The sequence below is a fragment of the Vipera ursinii genome (genome assembly GCF_947247035.1).
Source record: "Vipera ursinii genome assembly, chromosome: 1".
Lineage (NCBI taxonomy): Eukaryota > Metazoa > Chordata > Lepidosauria > Squamata > Viperidae > Vipera > Vipera ursinii.
Window position 1 is genome coordinate 3,575,607 of NC_139512.1, and position 26,557 is coordinate 3,602,163.

Consider the following 26,557-nt stretch of genomic DNA (forward strand, 5'->3'; position numbering starts at 1 on the left):
GCCAAAGAGCCAGCACTTGTCCGAGGACGTCTCTGTGGTTCTGTGGCCGGCATGACTAGACGCCAAAGGCGCACGGAACGCTGTTACCTTCCCGCTGTAGTGGTCCCCATTTTTCTACTTGCATTTTTATGTGCTTTCGAACTGCTAGGTTGGCAGAAGCTGGGACGAGTAACAGGCGCTCACTCTGTTACACGGCACTCGGGATTCGACCTGCCAAACTGCCGACCTTCTGATCGACAAGCTCAGCATCCTAACCAACTGAGCCACCACATCCCTGTAGATTTTAGGAGCAGTCAAATTGTTTCAAGCATTTATCCAGACTTACTTTAGTTCCATCTTTTGTCAAAGCAAATGATTCACTCCAATATTCTTCAGAGTAATTTGTCAATTTTCTTACTGATCTGCTAGAGCTGATAAGTGTGTGTGTGTGTTTGTGTGTGTGTGTGTGTGTGTGTGTGTGTGTGTTTAACTGCAAGCCTGGCCTCCTTGACCTTTTCATCTGGGAAGTCAATGGCCAAGTACCACATCTAGATTTTGTATATTAGATTGAATATATTGCTAGTATAGATACAATGAATAAATCTACTGTAGGTCTCTTTTTTTAAGAAGTGATCAGCCTTCCTACCCGAATTATCAGCCAAAATGCTGGAGGTGTGGCGATGAAGATGCAACATATTTTCACATATGGTGGACTTGCAAAAAGGTTAAGGCCTTTTGTATAAAAATTTGGTGGAATATGCAGAAGATTTTCAAGCAAAGGATAAAGTTTTGTCCGCAACTTTTTTTGTTGGGAATAATTACAGATGCTACGGTTGTGGACACTAAGTTGATGTTGAATTTAATTACAGCAGCAAGACTCTTAATAGGTCAGTATTGGAAGAAGGAGGAACTGCCGACCATAGAAGAATGGACTTTAAAGGTTTCTGACCTGGCAGAGATGGCAAAGATTTTGGCTTATTTGAAAGATCACTCGCAAGAACGTTATATTATGGAATGGAGAAAATGGATTGAGTATATCCAGAACAAATATAGGACTAAAAAGTTTCATGTAGCATTTGAATAAGTCTTCCTTTTCTTTTTCTTTTTTCGTTTTTTTTTCTATATATATTTAATATTAATAGTGTTTGTATTATCCTATATGAGCCAGAGAGTGATAGATTTTAGAGTTTATGGTTGTTAGCATATGGATGTTTATGATTGTTTTTTTCTTTGTTTTTATACCTTGTACTTAGCTCTGGGAAGTCGGGGGGGGGGGGGGAGGGGGAGAGGGGTAGGGAGGGAGGGAGAGGGGAGGGGGAGGGGGGACTGTTAAAGATAAAATGTATGTTAAAACTTTTCAATAAAAAAAAAGAAGTGATCAGCCTTCTTAAGGCTTATGGATGTTTATGACCCATTCAGATGGAAAGCTGCCCAAAATATGTCCCTGAGGCTGGATGACTGCTTACCCAGATTGTACCAGACATCCATTTCTCCACTCAGTGTCCGCACTTCAATGATTGTCTGACCCAGGAAGTCATCAGATTCTCTCTTGAAGCGCTGTTTTACCCTAGACTTGATGTCATCATCTTCATCCCATACCCGAACCTTAATTCGATCGGAGGAGTTATGACATTCACTGGTTGTGGAGGAAATTGGGAAAAGAGGTGAAGTAATAAATAAAAGCTGTCACTATGAATGGAGACATAGATACTAAGGGAAGGGCAAGTGATTTAGTGACTCCCAGAACCTACAGGGAACCTTGTAATTGCTAAGCCCATTACACATTTTCTTGCAAGATCTCTCTATCCTCAACATTAATTATATCCCTCCCTCCATTTATCTTCCTTTTTAACTGCATATTTTAGTATGTTAATCAATGTTTCTTTTAATTAAAAATCCACTTACATTATGGAATTATGTACATTATGAACTTACCTTATTCATTAATTTGTCAGGTAAATTATTAATTTCTAACTGGAAGTAGAATTTTTAATTAATCTTTAATTTTTGGGAAAACAGGCAGTAACTGAGGGGATACTCTGGAGATCCACCAGCAGAGATGAAAAGGGTGGTCATCTACCTGCCATGCAAAAAATTCTACTACAATTATCAATCATGTCCTCTACGTCTACTCTGTGGGCAGTGAGCCTTACACAAGCCTTCATTAAAGTAACTGGGAGGCGGGGGGGGGGGAGATAAAAGCCCAAACTGGGGGTAGAAGGGAAATTTCCTTCAATCTTCTCTCTTGAGAAAATTCAGGAATGTTTCAAGCGACACCTAAACTGCCCATAATGTCTTGAATGACTCTCTCCAACAACTGTTATTGCTAACTAAACCTGTTTCAGTTCCAGAAATAAGGCTGCATTCCCATAGCCTTGGAAAAACAACTTTTTGATTTCTAGGAGCCAAAAGGGGCCTGACCCTACTTACTTCTAACTAATCTGGATTTTGGATATTTGGTGCCGGCAGGCTACAATAAATACATTTCAGATGTGGAAGAATGAAGGCTGTAGTAGCAGCTAGCTTGCATTTTCTGCTTCCTGCCTCAAAATCATGGGGCATGTTTTGTGGTTAGGAAGAGGACAAGAATTAATTTAGCACTGAAATGTAAACCCTTGCTCTGAGAATATAGTTCACTGGGATCACATAAAAGATTTAAGCTTGGAAGTGTAAAACTTAGAGCTGAGCAATCCTTGGGTGTCTACCTTGTGGGATAAATAAGATAGAAATCATAACCAGATAAGCTAACTCTACTTTATTGTGTCTATGGAGAGTCTCAATCATTCAGGTCATGGTTGTCCCAAAGGTGCTTTTTTCCCAAAAGGCAACTGGACTTTCTTGGTTTTTTTCTTGAAAACATTTCACTTCTCATCCAAATAGCTTCTTCAGTTCTAACTGATTAGTGAGGAATGGACTTTATTCTACTTTACTGTAAAGCTACATCTTTACAAGAATCTCACAAGACTGAAAAGACCATCCTTCCCCCTTTTTCTTTCATCCCGAGTAACTCTTCTTAGTTTCTTCCTCCACCCACAATCTAGTTGTGGGCTACGCTGTCTCTTATCTGACCATTCCCTTGGCAGTGTCTCTGCCCAGTCTCTCAAAGTCTTTCCCACATACCATTATATCAGGACAATGTTTGGAATGGAAAGTAAAACATTGCTGAACCCATTCTGCTGCTAAGGGATCTCAGATCCAATTAATGCAGGCTCTTAGCCTGCTGGTGTGAATTTATGTGTCAGGTAAGGAGGTAGCGGAACTGGTTAAAGACTGTATGATAAAGTGGGCACAAAATATTCAGGAAGCAATTTCGTTGGACACCTGGGAGATAATTTGGGTTAGAAATGTTAAATTTACCCAGGCTCAAAACTTAAGAGAAAATTTTTATAAAATGTTTTATAGATGGCATCTGGATCCCAAGACGTTGTCCAACATGTATCCTAATTTACAGTCTAAATGTTGGAGATGTGGTAGTTTAGAAGCTACCTATTTTCACATGTGGTGGACTTGTAGAAATATAAAAGCTTTTTGGATCAAAATTTGGTGGAACATTCAAAAGATTTTTAAGAGAAAGATAAAGTTTTCTCCGCAATTGTTTTTATTGGGTATTGTTGTAGATTGTGATGTTAAAGAAACTAACTTGATGTTGAACATGATAACAGCAGCACGGTTACTGGTGGGACAATATTGGAAGAAGGATAGTTTGCCTACTATAGAAGAATGGGTGTTTAAAGTTTCGAATCTTGCAGAAATGTCTAAGATTTCTGCTTATTTGAAAGATCATTCACAGGAAAGATATATTTCAGTTTGGAGGAGATGGATAAATTATATTCAGAACAAATATGGGACTAAAAAGTTCCATTTAGCTTATCAGTAGATTTTAGTGGGATATTGTTATTGGTACGTTGTTTGTAGTTATGTTAAAGGGGAGTTAAAGCACATTATGAATTTGGTTAATTATACATTATGCATAATTTTTATTTAGAATATGATTATTGTAATTATAATCCTGTATTTAGCTCTGGGAAGTGGGGGGGGGGAAGTGGGTGGGTTTGGGGTGGGAGGGATTTGGGGATATATTGTAAAATTTTGTTTTTGTAAAACTCTTTAATAAAAAAAAGGTAAGGAGGTAGCATTCCCATTCAAATGCCTTAGAGACAGATGCTTTATGATTCACTTACAAATGGAAGTTTTCCTCCCAGACGGGGTTCAAATTTCCATAAATGGTCTTTGTTCTCTTTTTGGTCTTTCCAACCTGGACGGTTACATAGGGGTCACTGGAGCCCGTTTTATCCTTGGCCTGCAGGCCTTGTGCACAAACAACTACAAATACATAAGCCACACACAAGTTCCATGTTGATTAGGTGGAAAGATACACATATATTAGACCCGCCCCCCCCCAAAAGAAAACAAAATAAAACAATAAAGGCAACAAATGAACAAAGAAAACAAATGAAAAAAAAGCTATGATTAGATAGTAGGCATAAAAAGAATTTAGCATTTATTTTTCTTTTCTAGGTTGATTAGAATAAAAACAATGCATTTGCCCATTTGTGTGTGAAATGCTTTTTTTAAAAATTTATGCCTTCAACTCAGTGCTTACTCCAGCTGATTGCCTGAACTAGTCCCTGCAGTATTCTTGGCAAGATTTCAAAAGTGGTTTCCCATTGCCTGCCTCACAGGGCTAAGAGAATGTCTAGCCCACAGGTCTGCAACCCGCGGCTCCGGAGCCGCATGCGGCTCTTTCAGCCGTCTCCTGCGGCTCTCAGTCCTCTGCCATGTGCAGTCAAAAAAAAACAAAAACCTGGGACTAAAATCCAATCAATTCAAATATGCAGGGTAGGTGCATATCTCACCTTGGCTTCACTCTTCAGTCAAACCCTGTTGTGCGCATGCGCGCATGTACGTGCATGCGCACACATTTTTTGCGGCTCCCAGTTTTTCCTTTTGTGAGGGAACCGGTTCCGAGTGGCTCTTTCACTGTTTCAGGTTGCTGACCCCTGGTCTAGCCCAAGGTCATCTAGCTGGCTTCATGCCCGAGGTGGAACTAGAACTCACAGTCTCCTGGTTTCTAGCCTTTTGCCTTAACCACACTGGCTCTTATATGAAAGATGGCTAGCCCTAAGTTATTGGTTTGATTCACACGCTACCTTTCAGATTAAACGGAGTACCAAGAACTTAAGGCAGCTGAAGCATTCCTGAGTACTCCTATAAAAATCACAGATCCCTTCCATCCCAAAATGTGAATAGAGGGAAATAGCTTTATATGCTTTTATGTCTTGACCTTCCTCAACTTGGACCAAAATAAACTAAATATGGATTCTCCACGGGCCATAATTGTCTCCAGAGATAAAAAGACAGTGGCTCAAATTGACCTTAAACTTAGAAATTAATTCAAAGACAACTGTCCTTTAGTATTCTTATTTTTTCTGAATTTTCTCCTTTTTCTGAATTTTCTCCTTTTTCTGAATTTTCTCCTTTTTCTGAATTTTCTCCTTTTTCTGAATTTTCTAATGCAGTTTTATGAATATCCAACAAAAAGCATACCAAAAAGGCCATGGGGAAGAAAAAAAGTGCTCACCCAAATTCAAAAACAAGGGAAGAAAAAATTCTACACAAGTGTAGCATAAAGAGAAAATTACTTGTACAAATGAATACATTAGAAGTGCATCAAATAATGTTTAGAAAAATAACACATTGGAAGGCTTGCACTTCAAAAACTGAAGAAAATAAAGAGAACATCAAGCAGATGTGGAAATAGGAGCAAAAAAAAAAGGTTGGAAGAATGAGAACACCTGCATAGAAGAAATCCAGAAAGTTATCGGCATGGTACCTGTGATGCTGATCTTGGCCGACCACTTTGAAGTGCCATCCAGAACGCTCTGCTTGACTGCCTTCATCTGCTGGGTATGGGTGGTCTTGGAGACTGCAAAGATCTCCTGGATTAACTCAAAGATTTCTGGTTTATTCCGCTCTCGGATCTTCATACGGTCTTTCAGCACCATAATAATGTTCTGTGTGCGATCTTCTGCTCCATGTTTAGAACTTTTCTCTGCTGCCCCTGAACACCAGAAGTAGCACAGCATTGATAATCTCACATGCACCAATCATGGATATTAACATTATTATCTCTGTTGATAACATCACAGGTAGGCAAACTGTAAGACTCTAGAGGTTCCTGCAACTGAACTATACTCTGAGAATTTCTCACTACTACTCCCGCTTGCTAGGAGTTGAAGTTCAGAGCATTGATAATAATAATAATAATAATAATAATAATAATAATAATAATAATAATAATAATAATAACAACAACAACAACAACAACAACAACAACAACAACAACTGCTTCCATCCTACGACGATATATATAATACCATCAAACATCCACATCTGCCTATCCCAGGTCCTTGGTAAGGACTCGGTAGGTAGACAAAAATGCCAAATCCAGTCTGAACATCTGGCTGACTGTGCAATGATCAATAATAATAATAATAATAATAATAATAATAATAATAATAATAATAATAATAATAATTGTGCTGCCACCACGTGGCTGTTCTTGGGAAATTATAATATGCTAATGGGTCTACCAGTACCTTCCCCTTTGTGATGTATTTCCTATCCTGCTCATGATGCTGCACTAGGATCCACCCCTTCTGGGTTGGACTTCCTCCTTCTCCTTGTTCCCTTGTGTTCCATCCTCCATTGTAACATCTGAACACAAGCCATGCGGACAGTAATCCTGTTACTGTCTTTCGACTGTTCTGGATCAAGCACATTGTATTGTGATTTTAATTCCTTGTTAAGACACTTGCTGGTCTGTTTAAGCGAATTTAGTCACATTTAACGGCTCTTTCCAGACAGTGAACTCATAAAGCACCTGGTTCATCTGAAATACCTTTATTTTGCATGTAGAAGGTTACAGCAGAGAAGGTGTGGTCAGGTGAAGACTGGATGGTACTTTAAGGTCGAAAGACAGTAACAGGATTACTGTCCGCATGGCTTGTGTTCAGATGTTACAATGGAGGATGGAACACAAGGGAACAAGGAGAAGGAGGAAGTCCAACCCAGAAGGGGTGGATCCTAGTGCACCATCATGAGCAGGATAGGAAATACATCACAAAGGGGAAAGTACTGGTAGACCCATTAGCATATCATAATTTCCCAAGAACAGCCACGTGGTGGCAGCACAATAATAATAATAATAATAATAATAATAATAATAATAATAATAATAATAATGAGTTGGAAGGGACCTTGGAGGTCTCCTAGTCCAACCCCATGCTCAGGCAGGAAACCCTATACCATTTCAGGCAAATGGCTGTCCAATCTCTTCTTAAAGACTTCCAGTGTTGGAGCATTCACAACTTCTGGAGGCAGGTTGTTCCACTGGTTAATTGTTCTAACTGTCAGGAAGTTTCTCCTGAGTTCTAGGTTGCTTCTCTCCTTGATTAGTTTCCATCTGTTGCTTCTTGTCCTGCCTTCAGGTCCTTTGGAGAATAGCTTGACTCCCTCTTCTTTGTGGCAACCCTGAGATATTGGAACACTGCTATCATGTCACCCCTAGTCCTTCTCTTCATTAAACTAGATTCTTTAATGCCATAGCTTGCTTTTCTGTGTATAAGGAAATCCATTTCTATCTTTCATTTTGATAATGAATTGTAGCATTTAACAAGAAGGAAAACAAATAACTGCATGCAGCAAGTAAATACTGTAACTATGTAATGGATTTCTACTCGATTTTAATTTGAATATTTCATCCTTGACTCTACTAGTGCTTCACGTATAGCTCTATCTTTTCCTTCCTTGTAGTGATTGTTATATACTATCAAATTGGTGTTGCCTTTTAGTGACTAGGTGGATAGATTTTCTCTATGATGATCTGTCTTTAACCTGGTTCTTTAGGTCTTCCAATAGTACATCCATCACCATAGTAACCATGTCTATCTAACTTGCTACTGGTCATCCTTGTCCCATTCTTTCCACCTTTCCCAGCATTCAAATCTTCTCCAGAGAGCTTGATATTTACGTACTGTATGTCCTAAGTAGAATAAATTGAACCTGATCAGTGAGAACTCTGGGTTGATTTGTTTGATGATCCATTTGTTTATTTCCTTGGTTTTCCTCTGTATTCTCTGAAGTTTTTTCCCCCAACACCAAAGCGTCAATACTCTTTCTATCCTGCTTCCTCACAGTCCAAATTTTGTTTCTCTGTTGTGCCAAGAGAATACCATTACCTGCCCTATTCTGACCTTTCTGGTATAGACACATCATGGCATCTGAATACCTCTTCCAAGTTAGTCTATGGCATATTTCTTACTACCTGTTCCTTTACTCTGGATGATTGATCCTAAGAGGTGGGAGCTATCTATCACTTCAATATCTTCACTGTTAATTCTAAGGTTGGTTGTTGTGCCTATTCTCATTGATTTGGCCTTCTTTATGTTTTAATCCCATCTTTTCATTGGGTTCCTTGACTTTTATTACTAGAGCTTGCAGAACCTTTGCATTTTTGATGCAAAATATTACCATCAGCTGCTTTCAAACTGTGGTGTTGGAGAAGACTCTTCAGAGCCCCTTGGACTGCAAGGAGATGGAATCAGTCAATCCTAAAGAAAATCAACCCTGACTGTTCTTTGGAAGGAGAAATATTAACACTGAAGCGCAAATACTTTGGCCTTCTAAAGAAAAGAGAGCACTCACTTGAAAAGACCCAGATGTTGAGAAAGATGGAAGGCCAAAGGAGAAGGGAATAACAGAGGATAAGATGGTTAGATAGTGTCATCAATGGAATGAACATGAATTTAGGCAAACTCCAGGAGATAGGGAAGGTCAGGGGGGCCTGGTGTGCTATGGTCCATGAGGTGACAAAGAGTTGGACACGACTTAGTGACTGAATAACAACAACAACAAATTACCATCAACATAGCATAAGTTACTGATATTTCTTCCCCCAACTTTTGTTTCAAACAACACCCCTTTCCTTCTGTCCCCAAAATCACCATGCAAGGGGATCCTCACTTTGCAAGCAGTCAGCGTTGAGCAGGTCTTGGCACTTTTCATGGCATTTCACTCCACACTCGGTACACCGCATTCCTTGGCGTGCAATGCCCCAGAGCAGGCCCTCACACTCATAACAATAGGTGGGAGTGGTGGCAGTCCACACCTCAAAATTATGGGGGGTTGTGCAAGAGATGGGATAGATTAAGGCTTGGAGGGTCTTCTTGTAAACATGGTTTTTCTGTGTGGAAAAAAATAGAGAGTATGCAAGTTGGAGCAAGAAAGGCAAATGAATTAGCTATCACTATTTCTTATCAATAGTGGCTAAATATGACGGCCTTTCCCTGCTTATCCTGGCAGCATCTTTTTGGTTGCTTGTTCTAGCAAGAGCCCTCTGTTACAACCATACTTCCTTGACATATGTTCTATGATCAGAAAAAAAGAGTAGGCAATAACCCAACTAGGTAGTCTGGACTGAGAGAAAATGACTGCCCTACTTAAGGAGCTTCCTTAATTGAGGGTGGACTTCAACCTACTATAAGGTCAATGATCTTACTCCAGCATCTTAACCACTGCACCACACTTCACTCTTAATACAGTCTATCCAATAGGTCAATAACGCAGCTGCTTCATGTCCTGCCCTGGTTCTGTCTGACTTCAATGGATCATTGTGCTTTCTTTGTGGAATGGTCCATATGATGAAAACTTCTGGAGTTGAAGCAAGGCTCCCTCCTTATTAAAACTTAGGAGGGGGCTAACACCTATTCACGCAGGCCTTTTAATGTTGAACTGTTTTGCATTACAAGTTTAATGTTTATTGTTTGGTGTTTTATATTTCTTGTTTCTAACACAATTTTATTATACTTCTACAAGCCAACCAGAGTTGTTAAGCAAATGCTCAGGATATCCATTTCCTAAATGTTCTAAGTAAATAATTAAAAGGCACTTGGGACACTTACTAGCTCTTCATTGTTTAAAGTGCTTGATGCAAGTGCTGATGTAATACCAGCTTTCCTGGACTGGACTAAGGACTGTGGGGAAGAAGCATAAAGAATAATTAATCAAAGTAATAAAGGCTATGCACATTCTCGTTCATGAATGATCCAGATGTATCTTCATAATTGCTATTTCATTTAGAGGAAAATAAAATATTTGTAAATAGAATCCTATATTTTGTATTTAAAAAAAAGGTCTTAGGGGTCAAAATTCATAATGAATTTTGAATCCAGACTAACAAATTAGAAGAATCCAAACTAGCAGTCATCCCTACATTTTAGCAGATGTGTGAACTGGGAATGCATTTACAAAGAATAAATATTAAAAAAAGAATACTCACCATAGCCTGTAAAGTATTGGAGGATGAAAAAAGCACAAGAAGAGAGGAAAGAAGTTAATATGATGCAACAAACAAACAAACCCCAGACTTTTCTTTCAGACCTTTCCTATGATAAGCAAAATGGCACAAGATTATTTAAAGTTTTGGGAAACTCCTAATTCTTTTTCCTATATCAGAGATAGGGAGCCAGTGGTCTGTGTCTCTAGGGAAATCCTAATGGTTTATCTCTCATCAGCTTCAGCCAATGGAGTCCATTGAAATGGTGTGACTTGGAATTCAAAAACAGCTTTAAATCCACAAGTTTCCATTCCAATCCAATGTCTATTAAATCCACTTTCTCCAATCTTGGGGCCTCGAGATGTGGTGAGACTTCAGAAGTTTCAACACATTTGAGGGTCATCAGGAGGAGAACCCCAGGAGTTTTCACTTGGTTTTCGACTTCATGTCCGTATTCCCTCTTAATCCCACTCCACCTTCTCCACTCACCAACATCAGCACTCTTTTAGTGTGTCCCTTAGTGGCTTGGTGGCAAAACAATTCCTACAAACTCATCCAATTCCCAGAGTATAAATAAATAATGCCTATTATGCCACAATACATTTCTTCATGTCAAAAGTATACCGTCCATAAGTCTATCTATAATCCATTGGCTGTTCAAAGTGTTGTTCCAACCCACATGCAAAGTTTGGAACTTGTAAATAAGACACTGGCTTCAGTATCCCCCCTCCCCCTATTGCAAAAGACACAAAAGAAGCTACATTATCAAAGAGAAGGAGCAGAAGCTCAGGCAGAGGACAGACAAAGGAAGGACAGTAAAATCCAAATGTTGCAAGCAAGAAGTTAGTAAGAGACAGGCAAGCAAAGGTGCAGGGGTGAAGGGAATCAAACCTGTGGGTGATGGCAATTTATGTCATACTAGAACTTAGCTTTCAAGGATTCCTAAACTTTTAAGTTAAAACCTACTTGAAACCTAATTTTATTTTTCCATATGGTTTTTTTTCCTATAAACTTATAACTCCTGAACTTTGTAATGTGACTTGTGAAGCATCCCATCTAGGCTTTCTAGTACCTTTTAGAGGCCTTAAATAATAAGTCTTGGGAACTGTATTTTTGCTTGGGACTTAGAACTAAGAATTCTGTCAGACTTTGTGTTTATACTTAATATAATTCCAAGGATCCTTGATGACATTTGATCACTCTGATCATTCTCCAACTAAGGAGCTCTGGAATCTGAAGAACTTTGGAGCTCTTCACAATCACACGTATACAGTAAATTTAGTATAAATATAAAGCAATAATTTCCAGCGAAACTCAAGGAAGTTGCTCAAGGAAATATTAGGAAGCTCTGGATGTCACAGACTCACATTCCAAGGACCTTTTTCACTGAATTGATCACGCTAATAATAGTTCTTATCAATAATTCTTTCTGGATTTGCAAATTTTGAATACTTTGTAACATAGAAGTTTTAATATTCTATACACAAAACTGTAGTCCCCAGAATTTCTTGAGTGCAGAAGTTAGCAAAGGGTAGCAACTAGGCAGAAAGATTTTAAGAACTGCATTCTATACAAATTGCTTGTTTACACATCTCAGAATTGAGTGATCTCTCAAAGCTTCGTGAAATGGACCACCAGAATTGAACTTACAAGGAAGAAACCGAGAATGATATTAGGAAATCTCTAGGCACATTTTGTGATCTACAACCATTATTAGGTCTCTTTGTTAGAGTTCATGTAGCAAAGCTAAAAGAAAGACAATGAAGTTATTATCTTTAAAAAATATATTAAAATTGGTTGTATTTTTAGTATATCAAATATTGTCTATGTCATTTCTCTCCCATCTGGTGCCCTTCAGATATTTTGGACCACAATTCAGATCATCCTTGCCTGGGATTGATGAGAGTTGTAGTCCAAACAGTTGGGAGGGATCACATGATGGAAGGTTGACCTGAGGTTTTTTTTTGTAGTTCTCCAGGTTGAAACTCAGGAATTGCTCAACACTGTCCTACAAGGCAAGTGATGTCACTGCAGCTTCTCCGTTCAGAATCAACTACCTCCTGTTGCTGGTCTCCTTTCCTGAGGAATCAGGAAACACACAGAGGGTTTCCTGCTTTAATAGCACAATGTTAAAAGAATGAGATTTATCTGAGGTTTGTTGTCCTTGGGTTTTTGAATATGCTCTTTTCCTAGCTGCTGAGTACAGCACAGGATGATTATATGGGTAGAGCAGGGTTTTTCAACCAGTGGTACGGGTACCACCTGTGGTACTTTGGCACCTGGCAGGTGGTACGCAACAATCCTAGAAAAGTGGTAGCGGGGGAAGGGAATGAGCTGAACCGGTGGTAGCACCGCACAAGCCTGAGCGAGAGATGAATGGAGCTGCAGGACTGTCAGGACTCAGCAGAAGCGCCAGGATCAGTCCTTCTTCGGGGCTGTCAGGGCTCAGCGGAAGCGCCAGGATCAGCGCCAGGCTCCAGCTGGAGCTCGGCGCTGATCCTGGTGCTTCTTCTGAGCCCAGAAGAAGCGCCGATCAGCTGGAATGTTGCAGCATCTCCAGGGTCTTGTGATTTACATTCAGATGCTTGGCAACGGATTCATATTTATGACGCTCGCAGTGTCCCAGGGTCATGTGAAGTGACCAAAACCTGCTGCAACCACCCAGCAGATGGGGGGAGGGGAATAAAAACCAAACACCCACCCCACCCCACCCCTGCTGCCAATCCTCAACAGAAATGCTCACAACAATGAAAACCTCGGACAGGAGGAAGAGCGCCGCCAGACAGACAGGCGTCTTGCTCGGCTGTGGCTTGGGGGGCACTTTTTTCAGTGCCATTGTAACTTCGAACAGTCACTAAGCGAACTGTGGTAAGTCGAGGACTACCTGTACTTCATCACTCTTTTCCTTTTTTTTTTTTTTGGTTGTCAGGTTTTTGACACCTTGCTAGGTGACTGGTGGTACTCGGATGTTGCCATATCCTAAAAGTGGTACAATGGGTGAAAAGTTTGAAAAGACCTGGGGTAGAGGACACTATTATCCTCTCTTCTTTCTGAAGATTCTGGGGCCCTAGCCCAGTTCATTTATTTACCATTGAAGTATGGTTGCTTTTGGCTAACAAATATATCTTTCCAATATTCTCCACGCTAAAATTTTAGTTCACCAGTCCTGCTGAGAGCCTCCTTCAAAGGTAAGTTCTCACTGAACTATGCCTTCCCCGAAAGGCTGATGGTAAGGGAAGCTGTCAATAAGGGAAGCATACAAGGAAAAGTGCAAGGAATGTGGTGGGTCAAAAACATGTTGAAGGGTAGACCTCGCACAACAGGAAGGGTTGTCTCTTGGGGAGAGTGAGGTTTGGGAGTGTGGTGTTAGGAGGAAGGAGACAAAACTGGAAAATTAAAATGCAGGAAGACATTTGGTGTTCCGTGTTGGACAAGGATTTTGTAGAGCATCGGTTAAATCAGGCATTTGCAACTGGTTGTTATTGGGATCCTGGGTTCAGGGGAAGAGGAATCCTGGGTGGGTGGGTGGGTGGGTGGGGGTGTTTCTCCCTTTCACCTCGTTCTCACCAGATCGCTGATCACTAGCGGAAGAGATTTACGTCCAGCCTTAATGTCGGGCATGCTGTTAATGCAGCGCAGAAACTTTACTGCGGCTCCCCTGAGAGAGAATGCACCCACAACAGCATCAGCAAGCAGAAGATGGAAGAGAAATAAAACAAGCTTTATTAGCGAAGCTAAGCAGAGGCAACTGAATAAGCTGCGGTGCACGTTGGAGCCAGAGTAATGGAGGGTGTGATCTTTCCTTCCCTGCCAATCCTGTTTTCGGGTTTTGTTATGAGCTACATTTTAGGGCAGAAAATGGGATCGTGAAAATTGTGGCAGCAGTTATTATTGACTGGTTTTCTTCTACGGCTTTGGATTGTAAAGGAATTAAAAATCGTGCCTTGTTATCATTTGAGAACTGGTGCAATGCAGTTGCTAGAGACACATTTCCACTGCACGATTTTAGAGTTTTTAGTCTGGTGAAGAGATCTTGCCGTGGGACAACTCGCCATGGTCAATTTGCTGCGAGACAACTCGCCACGGGACAAGAGTTACACTAAGCTCAACGAAACTTTGGAATAGAACCGTTAAAGAAAGGATGCCAAAGGAGGGACAAAATGAATTGTGGGTGACAAAAATTAAAATAATTTTTAATGATTTCAAATCATTACATTGAATCGTTGAATTGTCCTGCAGCGAGTTGTCCCACAGCGAGTTAGCCATGGCAAGTTGGCTGCGATGTGTTGCCCCATTCTACCACAAGGGGCAGCATCTGGTTGACTGTATGTTATTGGGAAAATAAGTAGGGTTGCACCTGGTTAGTACTTGGATGGGAGACTTCAGAGGATCCAAGAGCAGTAGCCTTGACAGGAAGCAAGAAAAAAGGCAATAACAATTTTTGTATTGCTGCCAAATGAATTGTATGATTGTGCCCATGAAGTCATCAGCAGCCAATCTGGATTTGAAGGAGACTTTCTTCTTTACCAGTGTTTCTCAACCTCAATCTTGGCAGATTTAAGATATGTGGACTTTAATTTTAAAATATGTTAATGTCTATTAAATATATATTAATATTTATTAATATCTATTAATAAATTTATTAATATTTAAATGTCTCTTAATATCTCTTAATATCTGTTAATAACTGCTGGCTGGGGAATTCTGTAGCCTTGGTGGAGCAGTGGGCTAATGCCTCCCTAAGTAACACCAGCTGCCTGCAATTAGTGCAGGTTCGAGTCCCACCAGGCTCAAGGTTGAGTCAGCCTTCCATCCTTCCGAGGTAGGTAAAATGAGGACCCAGATTGTTGGGGGCAATTAAGCTGACTTTGTAAAAATGCTGCTTGGGGGCCCCCAAAAGCCCTAATAAGCAGGCATATACATAGAATGAAGGCTATTGCTAAGCACATTGATTTGTGCTTCTTAGATTGTAAGCCGCCCTGAGTCTTCAGAGAAGGGCGGGATATAAATGGGATTAAAAATAAATAAATTCTGAGAGTTCAAATCTGGGAGCTGGTCCACATATCAATGTTGCCAAGGTTAAGAAACAATGTCTATACAATTATTGTATTCCAAATAGGATTTACCCAAAGGCTATACTGCGACTGCTAGGTTCAGTTATGAAGCAGTAGACGCCCTTGGGACTAGAGTCTTACTCATCGAAATATTTTGATTCCAACCCAAAATCTCACAAAGGGTTTTGGAGGCACCAGCTTGGGATGGCTGATATAGGTTTTGCAAATGAAAAAGGTCATCCATCTCTCTATATCAGGGGTCTTCAAACTTGGCCCTTTTATGACTTGTGGACTTCAACTCCCGGAATTCCTCAGCCAGCATATGAAGTCCACATCTCATAAAAGGGCCAAGTTTGAAGAGCCCTGCTCTATATAAAGAGAGAGATCTTACCACGGTAGTCAACCCCTGTCTGCCTTCCCATCGCTCTCCTCTCTCAACTTGGGAAGTGGGACACCAATGAAATCAAACAATCAATCAGTCAAATGAGGCTACTTAAGACATTTAGAGTTTCAAGAGAATTTGCACCAGGGCATTTTTCAATTTACTGCCTCAGCCAAAGATTACACCAGATTTCAGATTACAAAAGATTTAAGTTCAAGGACTTAAATCTATGAGATCACATTCGTCCTTCCATTAGCTGGCTCCAGAGACACATTTAGTGAAATTCCTGCTGTTCCAGAGCAGATAAAGCCAGCAGCTGCTGGAGAGAGAGAGAAAAGAAAGATGTTAGAAGAAGAAACCTCACCAAATCGCTAACTAGGGGTATGGGTTTTCTTTTGCGAATGTCAGGCATACTATCAATTATGATCAACCCGCCACCAGGCCTGGAGAAGAGACAAAAACAGTCAGATCATACAGGAGGACAGGTGAAGGAAGGGTGAAGGAAATTTGAAACAAGGGTAGGATAGGGAAGCAGAAAAGGGAGAGGAAGGGGAGGCATCAAAAGATGAGCCAGTGGAAGTATTTGGATAGGCACATGCACGAGGCTGAGCATTGCCCTGGAGGTCTCTATGTTTATTCGGTACTTGGAAGAGGATGGGGTGGGAGGAGAGAATTCTGATGTTGTCCCTTGCCAGATGACAGACTTCCCTTATGGAAATCTGGTAATACAGTGGTTGATTTTAGAGACACTTAAACAAAGAGGGCAACATCATTTTCCAATGCCCCAGCACCCCTTCTTTTACGTCATGGCTGTGTCTTGTCAAACCAAAATTGAAAAGAGTACAGACCTTGCACAACTTGTCAAAGACAGGAGAATTGTGCCCTTTTCTGAAATAATTTTGGGTGAACAAGGGTGTACTGTAAAAAAATATTGACTTGCAAGTATCAAGGAGTAAGAATATGGGGAATCTTAGTTCAAATACTTTTGTCGTCTTTCAGAGAAGTATTTCCCCATTTTGGAGTCCAGGTCTGTACAGACACATATGTACTTTAGTAGTCACAAGTTTGACAGTGAATGCTAGAGCTGAATGAGATGTCAATCTATTCTTTCAAGAGGTATACATGTACATACATCTATGCACAGACTGTATTTACATCCCAGATATAAAGCTTCCTATGATCCTGAATTGTTTGGATTTTGTTTGGCGATGAGGGCTGTAAGGATCAACTCTGGGATATCAAATTTGACAAATTTTATCAGCAGAAATAAAAAGAGGAAACCCCCCCCCACCTGTCAGAACATAAGAATAGTATGCTAATTAGATCAAGGGCTATCTAGTCCAGTGTCCAGGTTCAAATAATGGACAACAGTCAGATACTTCTGGGGTGGTCCCAGGTTCTCTGGCTGGAGCTTTCCCATAACTGCAGCATTTCTTCATCTGGAGGTTTATGATTCAACAGGGTAATTAGTTATTCATGATTTGGTCTAGGGACCTTTTGAAAACATCTTAAGTGAGAGGCCATTACTGGCTGTGATTGGTAGACCCTCAAATTATTGATGGATTATATGAAAAAGGAATTCTATTGTCTATTTATTGCCAAACAACTTGACAATATTGTTGGTCATGGGAGAAGGAAAAATATTCCTTTTCGATACCCTGCATAGTTTTATACATATTCACAATACTTCATGCCCAACTTAATCATATTCTTTTAATTAGAGTTTAATTTTTAATTTCTTTTCAATGTTTAAAATACATCGTGCCCAAGTTGAAGGAACCAGGAAATTAAATTTTAGTGCTTGGGATTTTGAAAAATTAACAGTTTTTTGAAATCTGTCTTTTACCATTGAAATCTTGCCATTTTAACTTCAAAAGGAAAATATCAAAGCCTTGCTAAATGTATGGCCATAAATCTTACTAAATGCTTTTCCATTTGTCAAATCCTGCCAAGAGCTAACTGTTATTGAGTGCCATATGTTAGATCTGATGGAATCTTTAACCGCTGGATGTCAATTCTTGTAATAAGTACTGAGCGTTACAGTAATGTATTCTATGAAATACTGTCAGATAAGGGGATCTGCATATCAGATCTGGTTAAATGGAAACTATTCTAACACTCTGTCAAAAACAATTGTTACGTTCTGCAAAATCTTCACAGAGGGAGATTACATTTTACAGCTATCTGTCATCTGAATGTGCAGATGAGAGGTGGTTGCTGATGGCTTTGGGGGGCATTTGGGGGAGGACATTTTTTTTCTCTTTAGTAATACAAAAGATCTATTAATTCTTCTTGTCTCCACCAGTGGTGAGTCAGAGAGGAAGTTATGGGAAGATAAGGAGAACTGAGAGGCTGCTTCTCAACATGGAAGTCAAGTCATAGAACATAAAATCCTAGGGCTGGAAGGGACCTTGGAGGTCTTCTAGTCCAACCCCCTGCTTGTACCATCCCAGACAAATGGTTGTCTAAACTCTTCTTGAAAACTTCTAGCAATCTTCTTTAGTACCTACTTGGATGAGGGCGAGGTTGGGAACAACCTGCAACAGAACCTTTGAAAACAGCAATCTACAAGTCACCTGAAGAATGTTTCAATTTTACCCCATTCTCCAGGACTGGAACTCACCCGCCTTTAAACCAGAGGGATTTTGATTCTCCAGAGCCTTCACCTCGAGCCTGAAAAACAGAAAATGATGAATTTAGCTGAGAGTTTGCTGTGACTGGTTGCAACCAAAGATTCTGGTCCACAACTCTTTTTTTGCGAACTGATGTGCTCTTGTTTGTTGCTATCGGTAGTAGTAGTAGTAGCAGTAATAGTAGTAGTTTTGGTTTAAAGTGCTGCACCACCCTATGCCATTCCACCAAATTTGAATACCCTAGTAGCAGCAGCCAAACAGGAGGAGTCCTTCCAACACAAAGGTCCCCAACCTTTTGAGCACCGGAGACCGGTTCCATGGAGAGAGGTTTTTCTGCAGACTGGTGGGGGCGTGGTTTTGTGTGCTGCCTGCATCCTGTGGATGGGCCTTTGTTTATGTGGCCCAGTTGCTGGCATGCCGCACCCCGGTACTGGTCCAAGGACTGAGGGTTGGGGACCCCTGACTTAGTGCCACTGTAACTTTGAGTGCTTGCTAAATGAATGGTTGCAAGTCATAGAAAATATAGAAAACTCTTGTCTATATATCAAACAAATCACATTTCTCAAAGATGTCCCACATATGTCCACGATTTCACAAGGGATACCTGCCTCTTGGAGTTGTATGCAGACTTTGTTGAATGCCCGTAACCAGTTGGCTTTTGCTCGTGCTTTGGGGTCTACCACTTCAACTTCCTCCTTCTCCCTGTAACCAGAATGAGAGGTCAAGTGCAAAGTCCAGCATCTGATCCTTGGCTGAGAATTTACAGGAAAACAGCTCTATCAAACTGCTTTCTGTGAAATAATTTCACCCTATTTTTAGTAACTTTTTAGTTCTACGTCATGAAATAACTTCACGTTGTATTTAAGAACCCAAAGAATATTGTTCAAGAGAGGTCAGCCAGCAGAAAGGTGTTTCCCTCTAAATCAGGATCCTCAAAGTGGTCAATATTAAACCCCCCTCCCCCCAATAATTGTTGTAACTATTCAAAGGGCCAATAGATGTCTGGAAATCAATAGGTGGTTGAAAAATTATGGAAGTGTTTGAAATGATGGATGATTGGGGTCAGTTACATGTTGTACTCTAACAATAAAAGTTGGTTTGATTTGATTTGATTTGATTTAATCTTTTGGGTCTCTGTAGAGCTAATCCTGAAGCCCCTAGCCCTGAAGATGAGGTAGATATCAACAATTTCAGTAATAAAAGTATATCTTATATTTTTCATATTTTAAATGTTGCCTAGTTTTATGAAGTCATTACTGTTCATAGTACTATTATTTAAAGTAATATTTATTAAATTATTTTCATATAATAAAAGTTTGGGGATTGATAAACAGTCTGAAACTTCATGAAGGAGTCAATGAGCTAAAAACTTTAGGGACTTTGATCTAAGTATTAGATGCAGATTCTACACTACCTAAGGATCCACGGATTAAAAGCAGGGCTTCAATGTTCTCTGTCCACTTTTAATTATGAAATTAATTTATTCTGAGTCTAAACTTTCAGAACTAATTTGAAAAAAGTTCTCTTAGAGGGAACAGATGCATCTTGAGGTTTTTAGAAGCTGATCTGATAGTGACATGATAGCAGTGTTCCAATATCTCAGGGGTTGCCACAAAGAAGAGGGAGTCAAGCTATTCTCCAAAGCACCTGAAAGCAGGACAAGAAGCAACGGATGGAAACTAGTCAAGGAGAGAAGCAACCTAGAACTAAGGAGAAACTTCCTGACAGTTAGAACAATTAACCAGTGGAACAACCTGCCTCCAGAGGTGGTGAATGCTCCAACACTGGAGGCTTTTAAGAAGAGACTGGCCAGCCATTTGCCTGAAATGGTATAAGGTTTCCTGCCTGAGCAGGGGGTTGGACTAGATGACCTCCAAGGTCCCTTCCAACTTATTATTATTATTATTATTATTATTATTATTATTATTATTATTAATTATTATTATTATTATTATTATTATTATCATCTGTGTTTTGGCAACTTTTATGCTACAGGTTATATGTTAAATGTAGGCCACTGCCAAGTTCAAAGATCATAGAACAGCACACTACTGTGTTAATCCCAGCATCGCTTACTCCAGGCACTTAGCAACTGAATGGCAACTGGATTTAAGGAATCCACAATTTTATTTGTCATATTGTCCCCTATAGAATGTTGCTCCATTGAACTATGGGAAATTTAAATAGCATTCCCCATCAGGAATTTAATTTGAGGTAGGCAATAAGCTGGCCAAATTGTGGATCAAAAGAAATTACTTTGGTTGGGTAAAAACCAAAATATTATTATGAACTACAGATCTCTTTAAATTGAGTTCATCAAATGCCAAATGTGATTTAGTTTAAGGAAGGATAACTTGATGCACACCAGGGCAAAACCTCCTACCTTCGCATATCCATGCATGGGGTCTGAGATAGCCATCATTAACCAAGAGAAAGATCTTGAAGTCATAGCAGATAGCTCACTGAAGATATCAACTTAGCTTGCAATAGCAGTGAAAAGGGGGGATTGCATGCTAAAACTGCCGATACATTCATACTCTTATGCAAATCTCAAATATATCTCAACAGTGTCCGAGAAGGGGTTAAAAAATGTCAAGGTGTCAGTCAAAATGAGGCAAACAAAGCACTGTTCGTTTAATTGATTTATCTTTACTGTGGATGTTTTATGTACATATTATTGAGTACTTACCAGGGGTGCTTTATGAATTATTCACTATGGAAATTTTATTTGACAATAGTCAGCCATCAGGAGTCCTATGGGATTCAGTATGAATGAATGAATCAATCAATTAAAACTATCTAAACTAGTGGCCATCACCACGTCTTGTGGCAGTAATTTCACTATAAACTGAGGAGGTACTTTGGAGGGGGGGCAGAGGGGAGATCATCTAAATCTCCACCTACCTACTGTGGTTGGAGGACCCTGTTTCTAAATTTTTGAGAGAGGCGACAACTAAGGCAGAATGACACAGTAGGAATGGAATGGAAGAAGTGAACAGGGAGGACTTTCCCCCTACGCCTTTCAAAACACTGGGATTAGCTTTCTTTTCATTTTAATCTCCCGCGCTTCCCCAGTACAGGGACACCGTGGGTGATTAAAGTGGTGTTTCTGGCTCCCCGAGGCTGAATGGAGCATGGTGGATGTACATTCCTGTTGCCAAGGGACCCCTGAAGAGCAATGGCTCTCTCAGACTCAAAGCTGCCCCATAGCAGGAGCGAGACTGACCTAGGCAGACGAGGAAACTCTGGCTTTTGCCAGTTCCAACAATAAAGAATCTCTTACTTCTCTTCTGTCTTGGGGGGCTCTTCCTGGGGGGTCTCCCCCACAGCCGGGGTCTCTGCTGCAGGTGGTTCCTCCTGAAGGACAGTTGGAACCTCATCCACCTTCTCCTCTTTCGAGACCTGCTGTTGCAACCTCGTGGGCACCTGCTGCTGCAGCTGCGGCTGCTTCTGCTGCACGGGTGGCAGCTGTGGCTTCGGTGGATGTTGTGGCTGCTGGGACTGCTGCTTCTGCTGCCCCTGAGGAGGCATTTTTTGCTGCACTGGGGGCGGCTGCCTCTGTTGCGCTTGCGGCACTGGCTGGGCTTGTTGCGGTGGTTTCTGTGGCGGCGGTTGGGCTTGGGCCTGCTGGGGCGGCTTCTGCTGGAGCTGCTGTTGGGCCTGCTGGGGTGGCTTCTGCTGGAGCTGCTGTTGGGCCTGCTGGGGCGGCTTCTGCTGGGAAAGGGCAAATAGCGTGGCTGGCTGGACCTGTGGGGTCTTCGGCTGTGGCTCTTGCTGCTGCGCATAAGCCTCCTTGGGGTAGGACTCATGATCAGTCTCGGCCGCCTTGCCCTCAGGGTAGTACTCTTCATTCTCGCTGTACTCTTCATTGAACTCGTCCTCCTCCAGGTAGAAGTCATCCTCTTCTTCATCCCAGTGCGGGGAGTCCTTTTGATAACTCACAGAGCTGTGGCAAGAGTGGTAGGAGTCGCCGTCCCGCTCGTCCAGGCTGACGTCATCAGGGTCAAATTCGTCACTCAGCTGCGAGCTACCCTGGCTCAGCTCAGCCGAGGAGGCGTAGCGGCTGCTCCCTGTGGGGCTGTAGGGATGGGCAGGGGTTGGGGAGGGGACGGAGAAGCAGAGGCAGAAGCCGAGGAGAAAAAGGTACATGGGAGCTTATAAATGAACTTAAAGAGAACCCGGTGGAGTTAGCTTGCTCGAGCCAATCCTCACATTTATTTCTCTACAGCAGGGGTCTTCAAACCTGGCCCTTTTATGACTTGTGGACTTCAACTCCCAGAATTCCTCAGCCAGGCACGCTGGCTGAGGAATTCTGGGAGTTGAAGTCCACAAGTCATAAAAGGGCAAAGTTGAAGACCCCTGCTCTACAGGTCCATGTAGCACAACTACTGAATGTCATCTGTCTCTCTTCCACACACACTCAAAAATAATAATTAAAATTTAGACCTATACTGGCCTCCCTAACATCCCAAAGACTCTGAATGGTTCTAAGCAAGAGGGTAATCAACATTACAGGGATGCATCCTTGCTCAGATTACATTTCCAAATACGTCCCATTCTGGGCCTCATTTCAGTAATCTTTCCTAAAGAGTTACGGAACAGTAATCTCATCATGTGAGATCTCTAGATTACTTTAGATCTGGGCAGTTCTGTTCATTGGGAGCCATGGGAACTCCTAACAAACATTATTAGAAGGCATCTGCTTAGTAAAAGGACAGATGAGGGATCACGTGTGCCCCATAGGCATTAAATATAAGCAAATGCTTATATTTAGAGAGTTCTATAGGTCAGCCCAACATAAAGTTTAAGAATTTTCAATTGTATGTAACTCCAAGCTTAACATACAACTGCATGTAATCTACTTCTAGCTATTAACAGAGTAAAGTACATGCTTTTGCAATCAGTTCCAACTCTGGTCGTACCATTGTGCCGATATTCAGTGCCAGGGGATGAAGGTAAGTTGATAGTGTCTTAGTCCACCACTCTCCTTCTAGCTACTCCCACTCACTGAACAATGATCAAACTGGCTAGTCCTTAATCAGAGTCATTCCTCCGTGTACAAACTGGAGAACAATTTGTACCAGTTAGCCTGACTATTTTACAGTGCCCAGAGTCCATTTTCTGCCAGTTCCACAGATTCAGCCAAGCCACCAGCAGCAATCAGTCACAAAAAGAGACAGCAGCCATAGACACAGAAACATAGAACAATAAACACCAGCCTGCTCCTTCAACGATTCAGTTCTTTTAGGGACATCACAGTTATAGATTGCACTGGATGATAAATCCAAATAAAGTTTGTACCTGCTGCTGGTAAAACGGGAGAGAGAAAATAGGGAAGAATAGGGAAAAAGTATACACCTTTCTAATCAGTGGTCCATACATGAGCATTTACACATACACACATACACAGAGGCCCTCTGTGACAGAATTATCAGGTAGCCCTCGACTTAGAACCATATTTGAGCTGAGAATTAAGGTCATAAGTTGTTGTGGTCATTATGCAGGTAACCATGACACCACACCCTATTTTATCACCTTTTTTTGTGATGGTTGTTAAGCAAATCTGTTTTCTGCAATGGGTGTTTTTGTCCAGAAACCATTGAAAATAATGGTCACATTGCGTGGACTACAACTCCCAGAATTCCTCAGCCAGCAATTGCTGGCGGGAGAATTCCTGGAGTTGAAGTCCGCACAGCTTAAAGTGGCCAAGGTTGAGACACACTGGTCTTAGAGGCAATACATGTGATATAATATTGGACATGAGCGAACTAAAATATTGTCCCCCATTTATTGTTCTTATTTTTATCTGACAAACTGGAATGTTCCAGAACCATGATTTAAGGTCCAAATAGGTCAAAGAGTGGCAAATACATTTATATGTATTTATGAAAGAAAATACCAAGCCGCCTCACTCTGTTTCCAATATAAAATGCCTCCCTCTCCAGTGAAGGAGTGTTTAATGCTATTACCTTGATTTCCCCACCCACCACCACCAAGGTTTGCACTCCTGTTCAGCATTTCAAAAAAGAAGTCCAATTAGCTTTATGGAAGGGTACAGGTAGTCCTCGACTTCCTACCACAATTGGGACCCAAATTTCTGTTGCTAAGCAAGACAGGTGTTAAGTGAGTCACACCCAGTTTTACAACCTTTTTGCCACAGTTATTAAGTAAATCATTGTTCAGTGAATCACAAGGTTGTTAAGTGAATCCAGCTTCCCCTGCATTGACTTTGCTTATCATTAGCCGGCTGGGAAGGTCACAAATAGCGGGATGCTGCAGCCGTCATAAATACATGCCATTTGGCAAGCGCCTAAATTTTGATCCTGTAACCGTGAGGATGTTGCAACAATCATAAGTGTGAGGACGTAAGTCAGTTTTCAGTGCTATTGCAACTTCAAACGGTCACTAAAGAAATGGTTGTAATTCGAGGACGACCTATACCAAAGGGGCATTGATGTGTTTTATGGAAATGCATTATGTTTCTACTTCTGTGATATACCTGCTCTTGTGTGCAAGGCTGAAATAAAATTTTGATTTCATTCTTCCGAATAAACACATACGTACACCCACATACATAGACTGTACCTCTTGATCAAATGTATTCATGATGTGTCTAAATGAAGTGGGTGAGGCCTAAGGTATGGGTAGGGAGTGTATCCCTTCAGACAGCCTTGGTAACTCCCATCCACTTAAAAATACAGACCCCTTCATACAGATTACATTTAGCATTTCAAGGAGAAAAGAATCAAACCTATTCTCTGGAATGACACTCATAGAAAGTTTGCACTTATCAATGTTGATCTTCTAAAAGTCTGTGGAGATTCTCAATCATCCCGGTCATGGTTGTCCCAAAGGTGATTTTTCAAAAGGTAACTAGACTTTCTTGGTTTTTGTCCTTAAAAAACATTTCGCTTCTCATCCAAGAAGCTTTTCCAGTCTTCTAAAGGAAGACTGACACCTTTTAAGAGGAACTCCGCTCTTCCCCCGATTGAGCCAGACTTACTCTTCACACATTCTCAAAATATAGAGTAGCAAATTACAGAAGAAAGGGATATAAGGATCAGAGAGGGGGCACAGAAAGAACAAAGGGACAGCTTGATTCACTGTAGGGACAGATAGCTTTAAATCCCAGAAGTTACATTACGGCAGACTGACCAGACTGTCTCTGAGCAAGCACAGAGGCTTACGGGAAGCACATGCAGACACGATATGGGACATACCTGGATTAGACCGAAACCACATTTCCGGCATTGGCAATGGGGAAGGGACAAAGGAAGGCAGACTCACAAAAGAATGTGAATGCCCATTTATTCAACTTTTGGCCTGGTAGAGAAAGGGAGTTAGTCTCAATGGTTTGATTGCAATTTTGAAGTCTTAGATGGAGGCAGTGCAGCCAATTGCCTTATGAATTTGAATTTGTTTTTAAATTTCTGGATGTTATCATATGAAGGGATACAGATATAGCTTGCACTATGTTCAATTCCTTTGCGTATTTCCCTCTTCTCTCAGTCAACGGTAAAACACTGCAAGGTAGTTGGGATCAATCACAGGTTAGAAACGGTATAGGGCAATGATGGTGAACCTTTTAGAGACCAAGTGCTCAAACTGCAACCCAAAACCCACTTATGTATCATCAGGTGCCGGGTGGGTGTGGCCCATTGGGTGGGACTAAAAAGTTCAATCAATTCCAACTTTGTGAGATCTTTTTTCTTCCAGTGAGAAGTTGGAATTGATTGAACCTTTTTTTTTGCACACGGCAGCAGAGGCTTAAAGTGAAAAGGTTTTATAAAACCCAGCTGAAGGCCTAGGACTGGGGCGAGGGTGCACGTGCCCACAGAGAGGGCTCTGCGTTCCACCTGTGGCACACGTGCCATAGGTTCACCACCATAGGTATAGGGTCTCCAGCTTGAGCAGGGAGTTGTACTAGAAGACCACCAAGGTCCCTTCCAACTCTGTTCTTCCAATGAAGGTCTAGGAGAACGCCTGTAAACATTCCTGGATGATCACAACTCCTGGCTCAGAATCATGGCTAGTGCCACACTTGAAAACCAGAAAAGCACATTGCCAAGATGGGAACCTCCAATCAGGTTTTCGTAAGGCATGTCAGGTTGGCTCTCTCATCTACAACTAATGAAGTGTAATTGCTAATATATTGTGCCGAAATACACCATAT

The 26,557-nt window shown here is 41.1% G+C and overlaps 1 protein-coding gene across 1 annotated transcript in view; it reads right to left on the reverse strand.

The window, feature by feature from the left end:
* The window catches only part of UNC13A (unc-13 homolog A), a gene marked incomplete at both ends in the record, with an annotated part of 128,940 nt that overhangs the window by 50,719 nt on the left and 51,664 nt on the right, over positions 1-26,557 (reverse strand). The window contains 9 exons of the mRNA XM_083349459.1: positions 1,446-1,615; positions 4,161-4,302; positions 5,813-6,040; positions 9,004-9,223; positions 9,942-10,013; positions 16,116-16,194; positions 18,375-18,424; positions 18,993-19,086; positions 21,668-22,462. Of these exons, the coding sequence (XP_083205585.1) occupies positions 1,446-1,615; positions 4,161-4,302; positions 5,813-6,040; positions 9,004-9,223; positions 9,942-10,013; positions 16,116-16,194; positions 18,375-18,424; positions 18,993-19,086; positions 21,668-22,462 (1,850 nt within the window). The remainder of the gene's footprint in view (positions 1-1,445; positions 1,616-4,160; positions 4,303-5,812; positions 6,041-9,003; positions 9,224-9,941; positions 10,014-16,115; positions 16,195-18,374; positions 18,425-18,992; positions 19,087-21,667; positions 22,463-26,557) is intronic.